This window comes from Vespa velutina, chromosome 1 (assembly GCF_912470025.1).
Source record: "Vespa velutina chromosome 1, iVesVel2.1, whole genome shotgun sequence".
NCBI lineage: Eukaryota > Metazoa > Arthropoda > Insecta > Hymenoptera > Vespidae > Vespa > Vespa velutina.
Genome location: NC_062188.1, coordinates 5,803,156 through 5,821,587, shown reverse-complemented (window position 1 = coordinate 5,821,587; position 18,432 = coordinate 5,803,156). Strand labels below are relative to the sequence as shown.

The 18,432-nt window shown below is 26.0% G+C and overlaps 5 protein-coding genes across 10 annotated transcripts; 2 read left to right on the top strand and 3 right to left on the bottom strand.

The window, feature by feature from the left end:
• Positions 1-57: 57 nt before the first annotated feature.
• LOC124957266 (enoyl-[acyl-carrier-protein] reductase, mitochondrial-like) lies at positions 58-2,094 on the top strand. The gene is made up of 6 exons (XM_047514171.1): positions 58-237; positions 395-647; positions 767-1,003; positions 1,077-1,298; positions 1,359-1,589; positions 1,670-2,094. Exons 2-6 carry the CDS (start codon positions 462-464, stop codon positions 1,898-1,900), a joined length of 1,107 nt encoding a protein of 368 aa, XP_047370127.1. The 5' UTR covers positions 58-237; positions 395-461; the 3' UTR covers positions 1,901-2,094.
• On the bottom strand, positions 1,741-3,626 carry LOC124957317 (protein OSCP1). The gene is made up of 4 exons (XM_047514303.1): positions 3,415-3,626; positions 2,925-3,244; positions 2,560-2,837; positions 1,741-2,479 (listed from the first exon to the last, which is right to left on the bottom strand). The coding sequence occupies exons 1-4, from the start codon at positions 3,524-3,526 to the stop codon at positions 2,113-2,115; spliced, it is 1,077 nt and encodes a 358-aa protein (XP_047370259.1). The 5' UTR covers positions 3,527-3,626; the 3' UTR covers positions 1,741-2,112.
• An 878-nt stretch (positions 3,627-4,504) lies between these two features.
• On the top strand, positions 4,505-6,992 carry LOC124957384 (transmembrane protein 164). Of its 2 annotated transcripts, XR_007103518.1 has the most exons (6): positions 4,505-4,917; positions 4,993-5,109; positions 5,241-5,319; positions 5,411-5,511; positions 5,598-5,928; positions 6,046-6,992. XR_007103518.1 is itself a non-coding variant. In XM_047514459.1 (5 exons), the coding sequence occupies exons 1-5, from the start codon at positions 4,600-4,602 to the stop codon at positions 5,871-5,873; spliced, it is 891 nt and encodes a 296-aa protein (XP_047370415.1). In that variant the 5' UTR covers positions 4,505-4,599; the 3' UTR covers positions 5,874-6,992. The 2 variants fall into 2 exon arrangements, 1 of the variants encoding a protein (XP_047370415.1); XM_047514459.1 differs by having other exon boundaries at positions 5,598-6,992.
• LOC124957541 (exosome complex component MTR3-like) lies at positions 6,683-8,620 on the bottom strand. The gene is made up of 4 exons (XM_047514553.1): positions 8,190-8,620; positions 7,839-8,092; positions 7,583-7,729; positions 6,683-7,425 (listed from the first exon to the last, which is right to left on the bottom strand). The coding sequence occupies exons 1-4, from the start codon at positions 8,335-8,337 to the stop codon at positions 7,129-7,131; spliced, it is 846 nt and encodes a 281-aa protein (XP_047370509.1). The 5' UTR covers positions 8,338-8,620; the 3' UTR covers positions 6,683-7,128.
• Positions 8,210-15,941, bottom strand: LOC124956991 (centromere protein I-like). Of its 5 annotated transcripts, none has more exons than XM_047513759.1 (16): positions 15,808-15,941; positions 12,817-12,942; positions 12,574-12,723; positions 12,414-12,502; positions 12,187-12,317; positions 11,938-12,118; positions 11,765-11,871; positions 11,546-11,700; positions 11,271-11,471; positions 11,070-11,176; positions 10,800-10,991; positions 10,586-10,710; positions 10,394-10,508; positions 10,146-10,313; positions 9,060-10,065; positions 8,210-8,327 (listed from the first exon to the last, which is right to left on the bottom strand). In XM_047513759.1, exons 3-15 carry the CDS (start codon positions 12,647-12,649, stop codon positions 9,985-9,987), a joined length of 1,728 nt encoding a protein of 575 aa, XP_047369715.1. In that variant the 5' UTR covers positions 12,650-12,723; positions 12,817-12,942; positions 15,808-15,941; the 3' UTR covers positions 8,210-8,327; positions 9,060-9,984. The 5 variants fall into 5 exon arrangements, with proteins under 5 accessions (XP_047369715.1, XP_047369798.1, XP_047369539.1 ...); XM_047513842.1 differs by lacking the exon at positions 15,808-15,941 and adding an exon at positions 15,109-15,527; XM_047513583.1 differs by lacking the exon at positions 15,808-15,941 and adding an exon at positions 13,236-14,319.
• Between the last annotated feature and the right edge of the window lie 2,491 nt (positions 15,942-18,432).

Sequence of the window (18,432 nt, the reverse complement as noted above, 5' to 3'; positions counted from 1 at the left end):
GAGCTTAAGCAAGTTTGCTTCATTTCTTTTTTTATAAATAAAAAATTAAATTAAATTAAACTGTATTAAAATTTGCTAAATCACATCTATTAATAATTGAATAATCGATCATTCAATATTTCAATAGTTTCCTTTAAATCTAGTTGATAATATTGATAACGATTGGTAACACGTCACTAGTGACGTAGTACGTAAATGCTTGTAAAAAAACATTTGGATGGAAACGTTAAAAAAACGGTAAATGAAATACAGTGACAGTAACTTTTCCCAATAATAATTTATTGTATAATAAATATCTACACGATTTTGTAATCATTTAATATTTCAAAATATAATTGTAATTCTGTTTTATAACCTACATTCAAAATAAAATATTTTTACTATAATTATACAGGTAATCGTTAATATTTAAGGGAAATAAAACAGTATTGTATTTCAAATTATCAAAAGAAAAAGATACAATGGTTTTATATGTACGACATTTTCTATCATTAGTTTTACAATCGACAAAATTTATAACAATTCGACATATGAGTACTGTATGTATGACTGATACAGTAAAATCATTACTCTATAAAGAATATGGTGAACCAGTGAATGTATTACAAATCACAAAAGAAACAATAAATAAACCAGATAAATATCAGGTATATGTAAATATATACTTCCATTCCTATACCACATATATACATACATATTTCCCATTTGTGTTATAATTTTGATTATGGATTTATAGTTGTAATATACTATTAGATATTTTGTAAAGGTTGCAGTGAAGTGGCTATTAGCACCTGTAAATCCAGCTGATATAAATACAATTCAAGGTAAATATCCAAGTAAACCTTCATTGCCAGCCATTCCAGGAAATGAAGGTATTGGAGAAATAGTAGATGTTGGTGCTGAAGTAACAAATTTATGCATTGGGGATAGAGTTATTCCCAATTCTTCTAATTTGGGAACATGGAGAACACATGCAATTTATAAATCAGAAGATTTGTTAAAGGTAGTTTTATTACTTTAATTAAAATTATTTATATTTTGTATATCATTATAAAGATAATATGAAAAAATTTCAGATTCCAAAAGAAGTTGGAATTGTAGAAGCTAGTATGATGAATGTTAATCCATGTACTGCATATAGAATGCTTAAAGATTTTGTATGTTTAAAACCTGGAGATACTGTTATACAAAATGGAGCTAATTCAGCAGTAGGACAATTAATTATACAATTGTGTAAAATATGGAATTATCGAACTGTTAATGTTATCAGAGATAGACCAAATTTACAAGAATTAAAGGTATTAAGAAAATATCTAGTAGATATTATTTTATTGTTAATATTATTCTTTATTATTTAGAATTTATTAATGTGTATGGGAGCTGATGAAGTATTAACTGAAAATGAAATTCGAACGACTCAAATTTTTAAAAATAAAAAATTACCACAGCCAAAATTAGCACTTAATTGTGTTTGTGGTCAAAGTGCTACAGAAATTATGAGACATCTTGCACATGGAGGTACAATGGTTACATATGGTGGTATGTCTAGGGAACCTGTGACTGTTCCAGCTTCAATTTTTATTTTTAAAGTAATATATAATATAACATTAAAATTTTTTAGATTTAATGATATTTTTCTAAATCTAAATTATATTATATATGATTGTAGAATATAAGTCTACAAGGATTTTGGATGACCGCATGGACTAAGGCAAATATGGAATCAAAAAAACGACAAGATATGTATGATGAATTAATACTTTTCTTTAAGGATAAAAAATTACAAGCTCCACCACACAAACTTGTATCTTTCTCTCAATATCAAGAAGCTATTACAAATGCACTCAATATCGGTGGCAAAACTGGAGTAAAATACATTTTGGATATGACTAAAAATTAGTTATAATGATTTATAGAGAATTATTTGTGCATTTAACATACTTTCATTGATACGAATATATCATTGATACGAATGTATATTGTATGGAGATAAAAATATTACATCATTGAATGAGGTGCAAATTATATTGTATACATATCTATCTATTAAGTGCACTGAAAAGAAATATGAAGCAATTATTTTTTCAGATAGTATTATGATGAATTAGTACGTTATTCGATTTCATCAAGTAAATCAAGTAGATCCATATTGCGTGCCACTTTCTCCTGTTCATTTTCACGAAAATCTGCATAAACATTATCAAGCTTATTTTTATACTCTTCATTTATCTTTGTTTTCTCAACTTCTAATTCTTTCTTTTCAAAGTTATTTTTATCAGTATTACACTTATTTTTATTATTTGAATTTTCTTCTTCATTGGAAAATAAATTTAAAGTAAAAGGTCTTTCATAAGTATCTTCTGTTCCTAATTGAGTAGCTAACATTCCAAGTTCTGCTTTAGTGCCACAGTCTTTTAGGAAGTTTGAATCATGTTGCTTTGGCTTTAATCTTTCTGTCATTCCATATGTAGAGGAGTATCTACAAATAATAAATGTTAGTATTTTACAAATAATAAAAGTTCTTGGTCTTGCATAAAACTAGAATATTATTACACTTACATATTTCTTCCCAATAATGTTTCGCGATCGCCAAAAAGTTGGAAGGAACCTCTACAATTCTGATTGAGGTCTACATCTTTTATTTTTTGATTGGCTAATGTATGTCTATGTTCTTCATACTTTTCATTATACTTATGTAATGTTAAATTAAAACTAGTATCTTCATTCTGTAAACCAAGTCTCAAAAGAATAGAAACCCTCACACGATATGGTTCTAATTCTTGAAGGCAATCATATCTTGTTTTCCAGACTTCGTCAAAAGTTAAATCACTATAAAACTATAATACAAATATTAAAATTTAAATTAAATATTAAAGTCTATTATGTTTATTGCACATAGATGTATTGGAAGGAAGTTTGTTTACATCAACAACCATCTGATGTACCAATGCAACACATTCTTGTCCAGTTGCATTGCTAACCATGTCACGCATTGCATCTATATGATTTAATGTAAGAAGAATGACTTCTCTTGGACCGGTAACTACACTCAATTGATATTTTACCATCATCGTCATTAGATCAAATAATTTGTCCATACTACTATTATCCAATCTCATGATAGAGGATAAAGCAGCACATTCTAAAGTAGGACGCAATGATGCTACAGCTATAACTGGGCCTTTTTTAAATACTGAAGAAAGTGCTGTGACATTGAGTAAAGCCGCAGTTACATCATTTAATACTGTAATGTACAAAAAAAAAGTTCAAGAAATTTGCCGATTTAAGCATTCTTATAAAATATTACAAAAAAGCAAGTGCTTCAGTGAATTGCTATGAATATTGAATTTCACATAACGGATGGTAGGAACAGTGCGTACGATCTTTTTCGAATATTTCTGTTACTGGACTGGCCTTGCACAGTTTTGTCGACGTCGATCTTTTGAGCTTTCAGTCTTTGTCGTAAAACATACAGCATTTCACCACCCATGTTTAAGTAGAGTATCGGTGTTGCGTGCATTGACATTTTGTTTAAAATTATTAAAATACTTCGTATAAATTCCAACGTAGCCAAAAGTATGATGTGTTACGATAATCAATTTATACGTAACCTTGACAACGACTTCATAAATACATGTATGACATATGGCGCCAACTAATGAACGATTGTCGAGAATAACATTTGTTATTTACGGCTTGAGCCGATCGTAATTTAAAATTAATGCATTAGTACTGCGAAGTTATTAAAAAAAATCACTCTAGATTAACGATTGTTTAAATTAGGATTATTATAAATATTTTCATTTCTTAATTTGCGATAAATTATATAATACGGCTGCATAATCGTATGTATGATAGAAAGAACTGTTATCTGATTGGCTGATTTTACTTTCCCACAAAAATTACATTTTTTAAATATCACTAAAATACTTTGCCTTATTTACACTAGGTTTATCATTTTAATAACTAATATTATCTATATTTTAAACAGTTTTATATAAAAAAATTCGTTCAAAGAAATAATAAGAACTCTACTTTAAATCTTGTATCTAATAATTTAATGTTATATTATAAAATGACATTATACTATCACTTGTTGGTCCTTTAAAATAAGTAAATTACTACTAGCGACATCAGTGAATTACTACTATCGTCCATGGTACTATAACAGAATCCTTTATCTTCCGTAGAAGGTCAGCTTCCTTCTTAGCTGTCCGTTGATGGTAGAAGTGATATTTCTAGAAATATACGGCTTTTTGCATTCAGTAGATATTCTTATATAGTTACGAGTTAATGATATAGATTTAATAATATACCGATATACGTGCGTAACAAGTAAAGATGTTCAGCTTGATATAAAATACAGTACAAATATGGGCTCAATTTTAAATAGTTGTACATTATTGTATTGCAGAACCTAGTGGTGTGCAACGTTTTAAGTAATTTTGTTAAAACTTCCAGTGAATTATACACACACATAAGATATATATATACATATATATATATATATATGTATATACTGTGATAGTCATAACTGTATGATTAAAAAAAATAATCGTTTTATTTTATAAATTTACAAAATATCAATTATTATTGATAATGTTTGAGTGGGCTTATGATGGTGTTAACAGTTCTATACCAAGGAATGTTGGTCCAGAATGTGCATATTACTTAAGTACAAAAAGAAAAATAATTGAAACAGCTTTTGTATCTATATTTATTATATCATTTTGGGTATGGGGTTTTAAAAAAATAACATTACCGAAGAGATTACCATATATTAATCAAGATAGACTTGGTAAAAAAGTTTTATTAATTATTATGTCTATGGTCCTGGGTGTAGAAATTGGTTTTAAATTTACAAGTCGTACCATTATTTATTTATTAAATCCTTGTCATATTACTACTGCTATGCAGGTAAATATTTTAATACTTTCTTTGTATTTAATATTATAATTTTTTATCTATGTTATTAATTTCTTATTTGTGTAGATATATCTATTAGCAGCAGATCCAAGTCCTTTGGTGACAAGTATCTTCCGAATACATATGAATCTTATGAATGGTCCTGTGCTGGCATTTTTATTTCCAGAAACAGAATCTCGAAGAGTAAATAATAATAATAATAATAATAATAATAATAATAATAATAATAATAATAATAATAATGAAGATGATGATAATTCTTAATTTTAAATAAAGAAGAATAGAAATAGAAATAATATGAATTTATCTTCCAGATATTTCCAGATAAAGCAGTATACTATATTCAACATGGTTTAATGTTAGTAATACCATACTACTTATTAAGAATTGGAGGTAATGGCTAACAAAATTTTTTATTATATATTATTATGTTATTTATTTTTCAATAGATTTTTTATATGTAATATTTTTTTTCTTTTTTTAGGAGTATACAATGTTGAACCTTTATCAGATTTGAACTGGTCAATTTTAAGTTATGGTTTTAATCTAGCATACCATTTCTGGATTTTGCAACTTATTGCTTTGGTATGATATATAAATTTTATTTCATAATTTATATTTTATATAATTAGTTTTGGAACTTATAGTATATTTTATTATGTTCTATATAGCCTGTACAAGTGAATCTCAGCCATATGTTATGTTCAGCAGTCTTAGATCCATTTGAGGGACAAAATTATAGAATGGGCGCATTTGTACATCAGGGATTATTGTGCCCTTTTTTGTCTAAATTATTATGCTATTTATATGATTATTTGTTGACTAAATGTCCTATAACAAAAGTTAAGCCATCTCTTGAAGTTGCATTATCAAGGAGAAAGTATGAAGATGGAAACAATAAACAAGTGTCAAATAAATTAGAAAATGGACATACTCACTTAGAGTAGTTGAATCTCTAAAATTTAATGTAATTCATATATACGAATCTTTTGTAATAACAAAGTAAGTATTTAAAATATTTAAATATAAGAACATTAAAAGCAATTATTACAATTTACTATTTACAATACTATATAATCTATTAATATACCAAAATTCATTTGACTACATTTTTTTCAGAGTAGTATTTCCTGGTCATGTAATAATTAGTGATAACAAATGATCTTTGTGTGATCTTAGTGATACACAATGTATATGTATTTAAGTAGCATGCCTATTAATTTTTCAAATATTCATATTTGTTTTAAGTACTTATGAAGAATTATGCATAAATACTAATCATAATAGGAATTAATTAAGGAAAGAATATGGCAGCAATAAAGGTAGATAGTACATTAATGTTTCAAGAGCTTTTTTATAATTATAGCATTATTGGTGACATAAGAAGAAAATTTACAAACTAAAATATTTCTATACTAAATATAAATGAATAAATTACTTTTAAAAAAGATGTTTTATTAGAAATATACCGTAAATAAAGCAAATTGATATCGTATAAAGAAGAACTACATCAAATATTAACAGTACCATAAAGTATAATTATATAAAAAAGGGACATAATGTTTTTAAAGATCTTCTATTTTTGACAGCTGTTCTTTAATGATTAATTATTTTACATAATTTATTTACTTTTTAATATTCAGGTTTAAATGATATATTATAAAGAATGATAATGTATAATAGCATAATAGCATGATTACAAAAAAAAAAAAAAAAAAAAAAAAAAAAAAAGAAAGAAAACAAATCTGTTACAATATTGTTAAAATTTATAAATACACTTTTATGGCCTGAATTTATTATGATGGCCTCTAATGTACTTCTACTAGAGAGAGATGCAAATGAGTAGATAATGTGTGTTTATATATTATATTTTATATTTAAATTAAACTTTTTTTAGTGTACTGTTCTAAGGTAGGAATATCTACAAAATGGGATATCTAAAAAACATAATTTCAAAAATCAGTTATCTGGGTGTTATATAAATAGTATAAAAACAGAAATATGAGAGATTATTAGTAATTATATCCTATATGAATGTAAAGATAAAATAAACTGATTCAGTGGGATAGCTGTATTATTTTTTCTTATAATTATTTGTTTAATTACGAAGTAATTATCTAGATATAAAATATAAAAGTCTATGTTTAAAATATATTTAATTATTTGATTTTTAGTTTAATAAATTTGTTATAAATAAGTATTCTATTTAATATCTTTTTTTTTACGCTCTTTTTCTTTGAATACTTTAAAAACTGATTTAACGAGGCATTGTTGTAATAATGGACATATATCTTTATTAGCTTGTTTTATAACTTCTATAGCATTAGTAATATGTTCCATATTTAAATTTCCTACCAAGAAAAATTCTGAAATTTGTTCAAGCTGCGGGAGAGATGCTTGCACCATAATGCCATGATTTCCAGAAATTAATGAATTTTTACTACAATATAATTCTTCAGTATCCGTTGGATCAAGAAGCAGTATATCATCATAGATAGCCTATTATAATGTAATTAAATGATATTTTTACATCTTGTCATTAGATAGAATTTTGTATGTTTATATTCAAAGTATTTTAGAGACTGAGATTCAAACATGCAGTTTGCATATAAATAAGAATTATTTAAACATTATAGTAAACTGTAAATAAATTTACCACAGTAGATGCAGTAACAAGACCAAACATAGGAACGCCTGCATTAGCTAGTGCTAAACTAGCTACAGTTATTGCAGCTGCTAAGGATGAGCCATCATTATCTAAAACTGTAGTATAAACATCTACTTGAAAGTTAGGAAACTCGTGCTAAAAAATCATAGAAAAAAGTATTATGAATAGAATATACTGTAGAAAATAAAATTAGTAACATCTATAAAAGTATATTCTTTTTTAAAATAAATAAATATATGCTTACTAAACAAACCGCTGGTTCCAAAGCTCTCTTCAAAATCAAACTATATTCTTTTTCATTTGCATCTTGTTGATGTATTTTTCTTTTTTTACAAGAGAATGGAGCAAATTTGAATTCACAAAATAATTCACCATGTGTACAGTAATCATTTTTATTGTGAATTTCTCTGGGATCAAAGACCGAGCATACAACTTTAGTATCACCCATTTCGATATATGCAGAACCTTTTGCTTGACTAATTATCCCAGTTTTTAAAACTATCAAAGATTATCATTTGGATATTAATTTTGATGTGTATAACTCGTTATTAGATTAAGAGTTTTTTGTAATATTCTATTTTACATTTAAACTTACATATTTCCCTCCGTTCGTTATGCGCACGACCATCCTTCCTTTCTGATATATTATTTTTAGTATATTTTTCTTCACAATTAGAATTAATATAAATATTATATGGTACAGACACTTCTGGACCATTAATTCGTTTGTGATCTATAGGCATTTTAAATCAGTAATGTTTTTTCTCATATAAAATACGAATAAAATATATTTAACTCTGTTGCAATTTAGAGAGGTTATGTTTCCGAAACTACAAACTTCGAAATACCGCCATATTTCACTTTGAAATCTCCATGCTGTACTGATATATTCTACGATTGTAATTCCGTATCAATAATAATAGATAGCGTAACAATATATTATTCTATAAAGTGTTTATTCAGTCAATTGATACTGATTTAAATATTTTTTTTTGTTCTTAATATCATACAAAATGTGAATAGCATAATTTTAATGGTTTAAAAAAAAAGAAGAATATCATGAAAGAAAAATGATACTAGCAAAATACTATTTAATGTATCAATGGTGATATCAATGAAGATATGAACAGTTTGTTTCTTAGTCGACTGCGACAATAGTTAATATTATGATATTATTATTGGTAAACGTCTCACACAGCAAATTTTGAACATTATATTTGAAAATAATAAATATAAATGTGTTTATATTTAAATAGTTATCTTTTTGTATCTCTTAACTGTATTTATTAAGTAATTTACTTAATATTTATTAAGTAAATTGTATACATAAATGTGCTATTAATGATGTTATTATATTGGATTGTCCGGAAAGTTCGTGCCGATTTTGAAGGAAAATTGAAACGCAGAAGATTTAAATTTTAGTATACATTTATTAAATTATATACGTGCCATTATATTTTACAACCTTTCTTTACCCTTCAGGTTACTTGAAAATTCCGTCCTTCCAGAATCTCTCAGGTTTCACAACGAAAAACTTTTCTGTAATTTTTTATCTCGATCAAAGAGTTGAAGATTTTTCCATTGAGGAAATTTTGTAATGATCGAAATAGTGGAAATCAGAGGGCGCGAAATTTGAATATGGTGGATGGGGTAGAACATTCCAACCGAGCTTCAACAACTTTTATCGATTTATCAAAGACATATGAGGCCGTGCATTGTCCTGATGAAACACGACGGCCTTCCAATTCGCTATTTCTTGACGTTTTTTTTCAAATGCTGTCTTTAATTTATCTAATTGGAAACAATACTTCTCTGAATTTATTCCAAGATTTTTTTTTATTCAACATTATTATAAATCAGTGTTTTAATTTTATCTTTATCTATAGTGGAGAGTCTACTCGGACGTTCTTGATCTTTAAGGTTGAAATCATCAGCTTTAAACCTAGCAAACCACTACTGCAAAGTTCTTTCAAATACAACACCTTCGCCATAAACAGCGCATATCTTATTTGCTACTTGTGTGGTTTTTTTGGTTTTCTGATAAAAGAAAAGCATTAAATACTTATAATACACTTATGCACTTTTTATGCACACATTTAAAGGCATATAGAACTAACAAAAATTAACGTATCGTAATCAAAATTTTTTCCAAATATCTTTGAAATACCATCTATATCATTTGTTTTCAATCATTCTGATATATTTAGTCCTGTCCTTATGCTACCTACCGAAAATTGGAATGAACTTTCTGAATGACCCAATATATATATATACATATGAGAATTTTGTCAACTTTTTTAAACAATTAAGTAAAATTTTTTAATTTTTTATAATTACATGTTTTAAATTTAGATACAACTTTTTCTTAAATAATATTCAATCATTTGTTCTCATTCTTGTAATTCTGGTATTACTTGTTTTAAAAATTCTCTGACTGCAGGATAGTACTGTTCAGCAACATTAATAGCATCCTAGAAAAGATATTTAACGTTATGATAGAAATTTTTCTGTAAGAAATTAGAATAAAAAAGAAAGAAGAAATTATTTTTACCTCCTTAGTTGTTATTTTGACACCTTTAAGAAACTCCTTGGTAATTACATGTTTATAAGGCAGGGTGGCATAATGATTATTAATATTTAACTGAAGATTAAAATTACAATTTCCAAATTCTTCTAAAGCAGGCGATTTAAAAAAATAATCATTATGATTGCTAAAAGCCTATATAAATATTTTATTGAATTATATATGTATTATATTTAATAATATGTATATGAATGTATTTTATAAATATTATATACCTTATTATACCAAAAAGCTCCTGCTATATCTGTAATATAAATAGATATTGTCTCAATGTTACTGTTAAAATCGTTTATATCTTGTTTTTTTAGAACTGCAGCCATTTCCAAATATCTACAAAATTAATAATCAAACATTGATAAGATGTAGTAGGATAATCAATAAGCAGGGGTTCATACTTCTTGAATTACCTTAATATCAATGCACAAATTCTATTAACAAGCGCACAATTTTTAGTTGCAAATGCTGCATAAATTACAGGAGCAGGAGCTATAGTCCATGATGATATATTACTATGAGATTCCAATTCAAAAAGCTGATCATAAAAAAATAGTTATAATTATGATAATTTTTAAACAAAAGAAGAAAACAGAAAAAGAAAATATTATTTAATTCAAAACATACCATTTCATAAAATGTCAGACTTTCAGATAGAAGTAATATATTGTATGAGTGTGCATTTAAACCAGTTATAATAAGATCTTTTGAGATCTTTATAAGAATAGAAATAACATCAGTTATTTTATCCTTTGGTGCTTGTCCTAAAAATGGTGCTGGTACTTTTTGACAACATTCATCAAATCCTTGATTAACGAACTATTCAAAATATTCTCCATTTATTATATATTTAATGACCAATAATATATATATAATATTAGTAAAATTTGTACGTACTATATTGGTGATAAGAATTCTACAAGTTTCTATAATTTTGCATTTGAGGGCAATTGATGATTCATAAAACATATTTTTTATATGTGGTAATATCGTTTGCTGTACTTCTATAATCAAAATAAATATCAAATAATTTGTATTTACAATTTTTCTTAGAGAAGAAAAAATAGTATAAAAAAGTTTTATATAAAAAAATATTACCTGTTACAGATACGAAAGTCATCCATTGTAATAATTCTAATATTTTAATATCATGTTCTCTGCTGTTTAGATACAAGTACTCATCAATGAAAAGATTTACAACAAGTATACCTTGTTGCATATATTTACAAAATTCGACGGTCATATCGAGTAGTTTTTCCATTTCTGTTTCAGAAAATTTACCTCTTTCTAATATAAATGCTGTAATAATGCAATAATAAAAATTATATTTTCAAGAAATTAAATCTAATGTATAATATCTACATATTCCATACCTCTTCTAAGTGTATTATAAAGATTGTAAGAAAATCTACTTTGAAAATGAAAATTAGCATATGTGAGAAGATGGTAACCAGCCATATTAACTAACAAAGATATTGCATTACAAGGTAGTTCAATACTCGAATAATGCTGTCCTAATTCATTAATGCTGTAATATTAATAATATTAATAAATTATCGAGATATTTTAAAAATGAGATAAATGTAACTTACTTATATACATCAAAAATAGATTTGGCATCTTTTTCTTTAAAGATACTCGAACCAATATGAAAATATCCAACAGATGGTAAGAGTAATTTTTCCCTTCTTTTAGAAAACTGTAACAATCATATATATTTATAAACATAATCAAGTTATATTATGAAATACAAAAACAATCATACTTTTGAGATATTCCAATTAAAATGTTCTTGTATTTTATTAAGGCTCTGTTGCATTTCTGAACGATCTTTAGCATCTTTTAATGCTACTCGTAATACTTCTGGTATGGGTTTCCAAACACTTTCTATATTCATAGTTTCAATTCTTTCTGGCACTAATTCAGGCTTATAAGTTTTAAATAAGCTATAAAAAGAAATGTACTTATAAGATTGTCAATTTTCTTATTGTGGATAATAATCATTGATACATACGAAAGTAGGGCAATAGTATGCTTTTGTCGATTGGAATGCTTCTTATGAAGAAATAATATTCTAGAAATATTTCGACGTGTTACATCTTCTGGTTTTGTTAATATATATATCACTTGTGCTATATGCTTCTCCTTTAATAAGATGCATCTTATAAGCATAACATATTAATAAGAGATTAATCTATAAAATGTAAATCATATTTATTAAATAATAAAAAATGACAATACCAATCTTTCTTTTCTCAGCATCCAATGGAAAAATACATCATAGTACATACTAATGATTTTCCTATCGGCGAGACCATATTCCCACAATCCTGAAAAAGTATGCCGAATATTATATCATAAATTAGTAATTCGACAAACGCTAATATATTTTTTACGGTACCAACGATCCATTGCATAATTATAATTGCCACTGTGATTTTTAGATCATCCAAGGATGACAAACACCATGTTATCATAAGCTTAAGTGCTTCATTTGATATTTTATATATTGGTACTAGACATTTTATTAGCAAAATGTTTTTTACAGCACCTAACAAAAACAAATATAATAATAAATAAATAATGTATAATAATAAATGCAAGGATAATATTTAATATAATATATATAACTCTTAATACTAACCAAAATTAATATGTGTAATAATATCTATCAATCGATCAATATCCTCATTCGATAATCCTTTTGTCGTAGCTTTGTGTTGTAATATCTTGATACCATCATCAAATCCATCAAATAATTTTCCTTTTTCTAAAATAATCCAAGGACGTATATTATGTTCCTTTATATGTATTAATTTTCTAATTTTAAAAAATAATTTTTGTTTTTTAAGAATTGTATTATATATGAAAACGATCTACTTATTTTAATTGATACGTGATATCAAATGTTACATCTAATTCATAATTATATTGCTTACTTTCAAAAATGATTGGATGTAAATTTATACATAGGATTCGTTAAAAACTTTTCACTCGTGACATATTTTTATTTTCCAAATCATAATTTCACATTTCTTTTCTGCACATCTATCATTCGCTTACCTTTCAAATTATTTAAAAACTTAGAACTTAACTTAGGATCCTCTGAATCTTCATCCATTCTTGTAAGAACCCGCGCAATTACTTTACTATTTGATTACGAAAGTTCGCACAGACGCATAAACGTTAGACATAAAATATATCAACATAAGAGCTAATATCTATGATGTATTATTAAGTAATTTCAAATATCAACTGTGGCATTGCTATCAAATTCCATTTATCATAGTTATTACCATCAGATTTGTGTTGATGAAGTGTAATTATAGATGGCACACTAGTAATATTTCGAATTTATATTATTTGTAAATAAAGTTTGAATTAAAATAATATTTAAAATGTAGTCTTTTCTGATAAATGTTTTAAATACTATGATTTACTTTTAAATCATACTGTGGTTTACTTTTAAAGTTAGAACTATATGGCCATTTTATACGTTGCGTTTTCTCCGCTGAAATAAGAACTGCATGTTTTAAGGCTGTTCATCGATTCAGTAAATATGATGCTGAGACATCCATGCGAGACTTATAAATAGTAATTAATAAGAGTAAATAAGAATAAATAGGAATGATAAAAAACATAAGTGTGATAAAAAAAGTTGTTTGTATTTAGTTTCTTTAAGAAATTATTTAAAAATTTTAATATATCCGATTCATTTATCTATTGAAGTATGATTAGCAATGTAAAATGAAAGTACGTTAATGTTTAGTTGGAATTAGATTGAAAAGATATTAGGAAAGTCTTAAAATATGCCGTTATTCGCTTGGTAGTACTTGAATCCCATAAAATTTCAATACATTACAGATACTACCAACTCAGGTTTCACCACGAAGAGATTACTGCATCTGCAAATATACGGACTGATAGTGATTCTATTCTACTTTAAAATCCACATTACGCGATGCCATTCCATGGTAAAATTAAAATAGGACTAAGAGCTATTCTCGAAAGTTTCTGATGAATCTTCAAAAATATTCAATAGCCTATAGTTGCCCTCTTGTACCACAATTTATGAAGAACTCTTCGGCATAATAGTCTCTTCTTTGTTTCGTATCCTAACCTAATTGATTATCACTCAAAGACTGTAACGATAAAATTTGATTCCAAATTCTAGAATATGAAAGAAAACCCTAATACAATTCTAACGTATCTGAAAAATATAAACTTTATCTTTTTGGATAGAAACTTATTATTATCTTCTCGAAAAATAATTTTTTGCAGTATAGGAGAAATTAGAATTAGTATATTTATTAATTGCTAAAAATCCTGAGCTAAAAATTAATTAATTTATCATTTAGGTCTATGGATTATGACTCTACATAAGTCTCTTTATTTTTTAACAATCATTCTACTCGATTTTTCTCTTTCAAAAGTAATAACTCTATCAAGATTTTTCTTTTATCAATCCAAATTAATTAAATACTTAATTCATTGTTATTTAAAAATATAAAGTAAACCTTTAAACGTTGCTTTTTACAAACGATTGATTTAATTATTATAAACAAATTATGGACAATATCGTTTGTAATCCAAAGATTAATCTATTGCGAATGATTTCTTTTTCATTCTTTAATAATACTCATGAATAATGATTCTTTAATATTTTCTCGCAAGAAAAATATTTAAAAATGTATTAAAATATTTTACATTTGAAATAATAATAAATGCATTTGAACAAGAAGACCCTATGCTGATCTAATAAATAAATCAAAAAATAAGAAATCATTCACAAGTGAATCTTTATGAAGAAATTTACTCGTGATCATTCAATGCTCTATCTACGAATTAATTAAAACCAATTATCCGTGTCGATTCGGACTATTCCTCTTCGATATGATTGAGTGATCGGAGGGGGACTTAAAAATTCATTTATTACTTAAGAAATTCTGCGATGGCTTTAAAACACTCGTCTGCGATTTAGATCAAAATTGAGGATAGATGATTCATGGATAAGATCCTCTTCAATGATGCATTAACTTTAATTTGTGGTAGTTATTTATTAATGGCCTATCACTGAATTTACTTCATGAAACTCTACTGTTTTTTTAAAAAATACAATCTGTATGAGTGTTAAAAAAGAACAACAATTTGCGAACAAACACTGACTCTAACGATTGCATTGCAATTTGTCGATGCAAAAACATTTGTTTAAATCACGCAAACGAACAAACACTGCTTTTATTTGGCGATATAAAAACTCGATTGTTTCATTACTACGTGCGTGCGCGATTACAATGAAGTTATGAAACAGAAAAATACAAAACAAAATAATTAATATCACTGTTATAATAACAAACTGTAGAAATTATTTAAGAAATGTATAATACAAAAATATATTTAGTTTAGCTATTTACAGGATAGACATCCTGAGAGAGCTTCATTGATTACTTGTCGAAATACAAAGTAAAATAGATCCAATGATAATCGAAGTCGATAAGAGGTTCGATTTTGTTGACGTCATACATAGTCGATGACTATCAATTTAAAATTTAAAAAAAGAAAATAAATTTAATAAATTATTCAAGAAATATATGATATACGAAAATACTTCCTTTAACTCTTCGTTGATACTTACAGAAGACACATCCTAAGACATCATCGATGATTACTCGTCGGAATCCAAAGGAAGGTTAATTCAGTTATCGTCAAAAACAGAAGAGGTTTGATTTTGTTACGGTTACACGTAATTCACGGCCGCCAGTTCAAAATTTAAGACTAATGCAAAAGAAATTAATATTATTTTAAATTTCTCACGCGTAACAATTTTTGTAATGATTAAACGAATGTTCTATTATTTCAATATTAATTTATTGTAGTTCGTATTCATTAAAGATTGATTAAATGGTTGTAAAATTATCGAAAATATTAATTTATAAGTTTTCACGTTTAGAAAGAGAGACTATCGATGCATATTCATCGGAGTGTAAAAAAAAATTAACACGATAATCGTCAATATTACTAAAAATGCGTATTTGTTTATATTATACAAGGCAAAGTTTTTCGCGCGTTACAATCTTTGTAACATCGGACAGGAATTTCCTTATTTTTCCCATAGAATCATTTGTCCAAAGAATGATCGAGTAAATTACCGTAACTTCTTCGTACGAGTATCGTGAAACGCATTTCTTTGTTTTTGGAATGGTTCAGAAAATCTGATCATCAGCTGTTTACGTAAACAAGCAAACATGTAATCGCTATTTCACGGAACAAATATATCCCATTTAAGCACGATATGGATATCAGTAGTGGGGATATGAGCTTTTTCTTTTTTGTCGGAAATTTCGAGAGGCGCCACAGTACAAAATTTTTTCTTCGCGAAAAATATCGATAACATTATTTATGCCAACAATGAGAACAGATATAATTCTTGATCAATTTAGATAGACAAGATCTCACTTTAAAGATGAAGGTTTCATGTAAAAGTCTGTTTTTTCGATTTTTTGACAAAGCTTTTTATTTGTGCATAAATTATTCTCAAAGAATTTTTTATTACCATTTTTTAACACGATTTTTTTCAAAGAAAATAGAGCTTTTTCAGAAATTCGTAAAATCAGACTTTTAGATAAGATCTTTTCATTATATAAAATCTTCTTCATTAAAATCTGTCTGTTCTCATTGTTCGCATAAACTATTATAAAAGTAAGAACAATGAATGATCTTAAAGCAGTTCACCATCTTTCTCATTCGTAATGTATGTAATCTCACCGATAAGTATGAACAAAATATGAATTACAAGACCATAAAGAAACGCTGTCCCCATTATGCGAGTATATTATGCCAGTATATAAGATTATATAGGTTATATTCTTTTCACATGTACCTAACAATCGAGTGACAGAAATGTTTGTATGGATAAAATAGTAATACATCTGACAAAAGCAAAAAAAAACTATATGCCAGATTATAGTTCTCTGAAGATAAATTAATTGAAAAATGTTTATTAATTGTACGAACTTTTTTTTTCATTTTTAGTTAAATTTGTACAAATACCTAAAAAGCAATCATTAGATCAATATTACTTACCATGGAATATATAAGATATTAGATATAAAATATAACATATAAAACAAATAATAGCTACAACAGTAGAAAGAAAATCAATGATTTACATCTTGAATTCGGAAATATAGATATGGTGGCAAATGTATATGAAATAGAAAATATAGTGTAAATAGAAGTATATAGAGAATAAGTAAAAAATAAATAAATAAATAAAAAATAATAATAAAATAAGAATTAATAAGAGCACGTAAGAACAAATGAGAATAAATATGAACAAATAAGAGTAATAAAGAAATTAGGATTTTTCAGTGCGTTTCTTAAAAAAATTATATTAGAATTCTATTATATCTAATTTGTTTATTTATAATTAATAACGTAGAATGTGAAGTACTTTAATGTTTAAATAGAATTAGAAAGAAAAGATTTTAAAAATATGCTGAAATATGCATTCGCTCGGTAATACTTGCATCATTTAAGATTTCTATAGTTCGCAGATATTATCGACATAGATTTTATTACGGGATCTGCTTATGGAGATTCACGGATTGACAATGACTGTAAAATTCTCAGTATGATAAAGCTTTTTCAAAAATTCGATAAAATCACATTCTTGCTTAAATCTTCATCTTTAAAATAAGACCTTGTCCATCAAAATTAATTAAGAATTATACCTGTACTTATTGTCGACGTAAACCATTGATAAAATTAGGAATTATAAACAGCCAAATTATTTTTTTTTAATTACTGTACATTTCTTTGTCATACGCTATTACAATGTGTTTTTTTACGATAATCGTTATTATCGCAATTATAATTATGATAAAAGAAAAAATAGCTATTGTTATGTCATTTTTTCAAAACTTGTTATATATTTCATGAAAATTAATATTTTTACATAATTGAAATGTCCATTTTAGATAAATATATCGTTAATAAATAAAAATATGAAAAAATTTGTATATATATATATATATATATATATATATATATATCATCATTTATAAATATTGAGAAATTATTGATGATTTATCGATTTTAGTTATTTTATTATGTTTATGTAAAAAATAAAATCAAATATTGTTTTGTATTTTATTGCAAGGGTACAGTTGAAATAAACTTTGGAAATTATTGTGATAATATACGATTTTTATTTTTCTTATTATAAGCTATTTCACATCCATATAACGAGTACAATCGT

Excerpts from the sequence above, each read along its gene's own strand:
- LOC124957317 (XM_047514303.1), bottom strand. The coding sequence starts at position 3,526 with ATGTCAATGCACGCAACACCGATACTCTACTTAAACATGGGTGGTGAA. Across the intron at positions 3,245-3,414 it reads CGTCGACAAAACTGTGCAAG|TATTAAATGATGTAACTGCG; the intron begins GCCAGTCCAGTA and ends TGTACATTACAG. Across the intron at positions 2,480-2,559 it reads ACATTATTGGGAAGAAATAT|ATACTCCTCTACATATGGAA; the intron begins GTAAGTGTAATA and ends TATTATTTGTAG.
- LOC124957541 (XM_047514553.1), bottom strand. The coding sequence starts at position 8,337 with ATGCCTATAGATCACAAACGAATTAATGGTCCAGAAGTGTCTGTACCA. Across the intron at positions 7,730-7,838 it reads TGGAACCAGCGGTTTGTTTA|CACGAGTTTCCTAACTTTCA; the intron begins GTAAGCATATAT and ends ATGATTTTTTAG. Across the intron at positions 7,426-7,582 it reads TTGTTACTGCATCTACTGTG|GCTATCTATGATGATATACT; the intron begins GTAAATTTATTT and ends ACATTATAATAG.
- LOC124957384 (XM_047514459.1), top strand. The coding sequence starts at position 4,600 with ATGTTTGAGTGGGCTTATGATGGTGTTAACAGTTCTATACCAAGGAAT. Across the intron at positions 4,918-4,992 it reads ATATTACTACTGCTATGCAG|ATATATCTATTAGCAGCAGA; the intron begins GTAAATATTTTA and ends TTATTTGTGTAG. Across the intron at positions 5,512-5,597 it reads TTTTGCAACTTATTGCTTTG|CCTGTACAAGTGAATCTCAG; the intron begins GTATGATATATA and ends TGTTCTATATAG.
- LOC124956991 (XM_047513583.1), bottom strand. The coding sequence starts at position 13,293 with ATGGATGAAGATTCAGAGGATCCTAAGTTAAGTTCTAAGTTTTTAAAT. Across the intron at positions 11,177-11,270 it reads GACTTTCGTATCTGTAACAG|AAGTACAGCAAACGATATTA; the intron begins GTAATATTTTTT and ends TTTTGATTATAG. Across the intron at positions 10,509-10,585 it reads ATTTGTGCATTGATATTAAG|ATATTTGGAAATGGCTGCAG; the intron begins GTAATTCAAGAA and ends TTAATTTTGTAG.
- LOC124957266 (XM_047514171.1), top strand. The coding sequence starts at position 462 with ATGGTTTTATATGTACGACATTTTCTATCATTAGTTTTACAATCGACA. Across the intron at positions 1,004-1,076 it reads AATCAGAAGATTTGTTAAAG|ATTCCAAAAGAAGTTGGAAT; the intron begins GTAGTTTTATTA and ends AAAAAATTTCAG. Across the intron at positions 1,590-1,669 it reads CTTCAATTTTTATTTTTAAA|AATATAAGTCTACAAGGATT; the intron begins GTAATATATAAT and ends ATATGATTGTAG.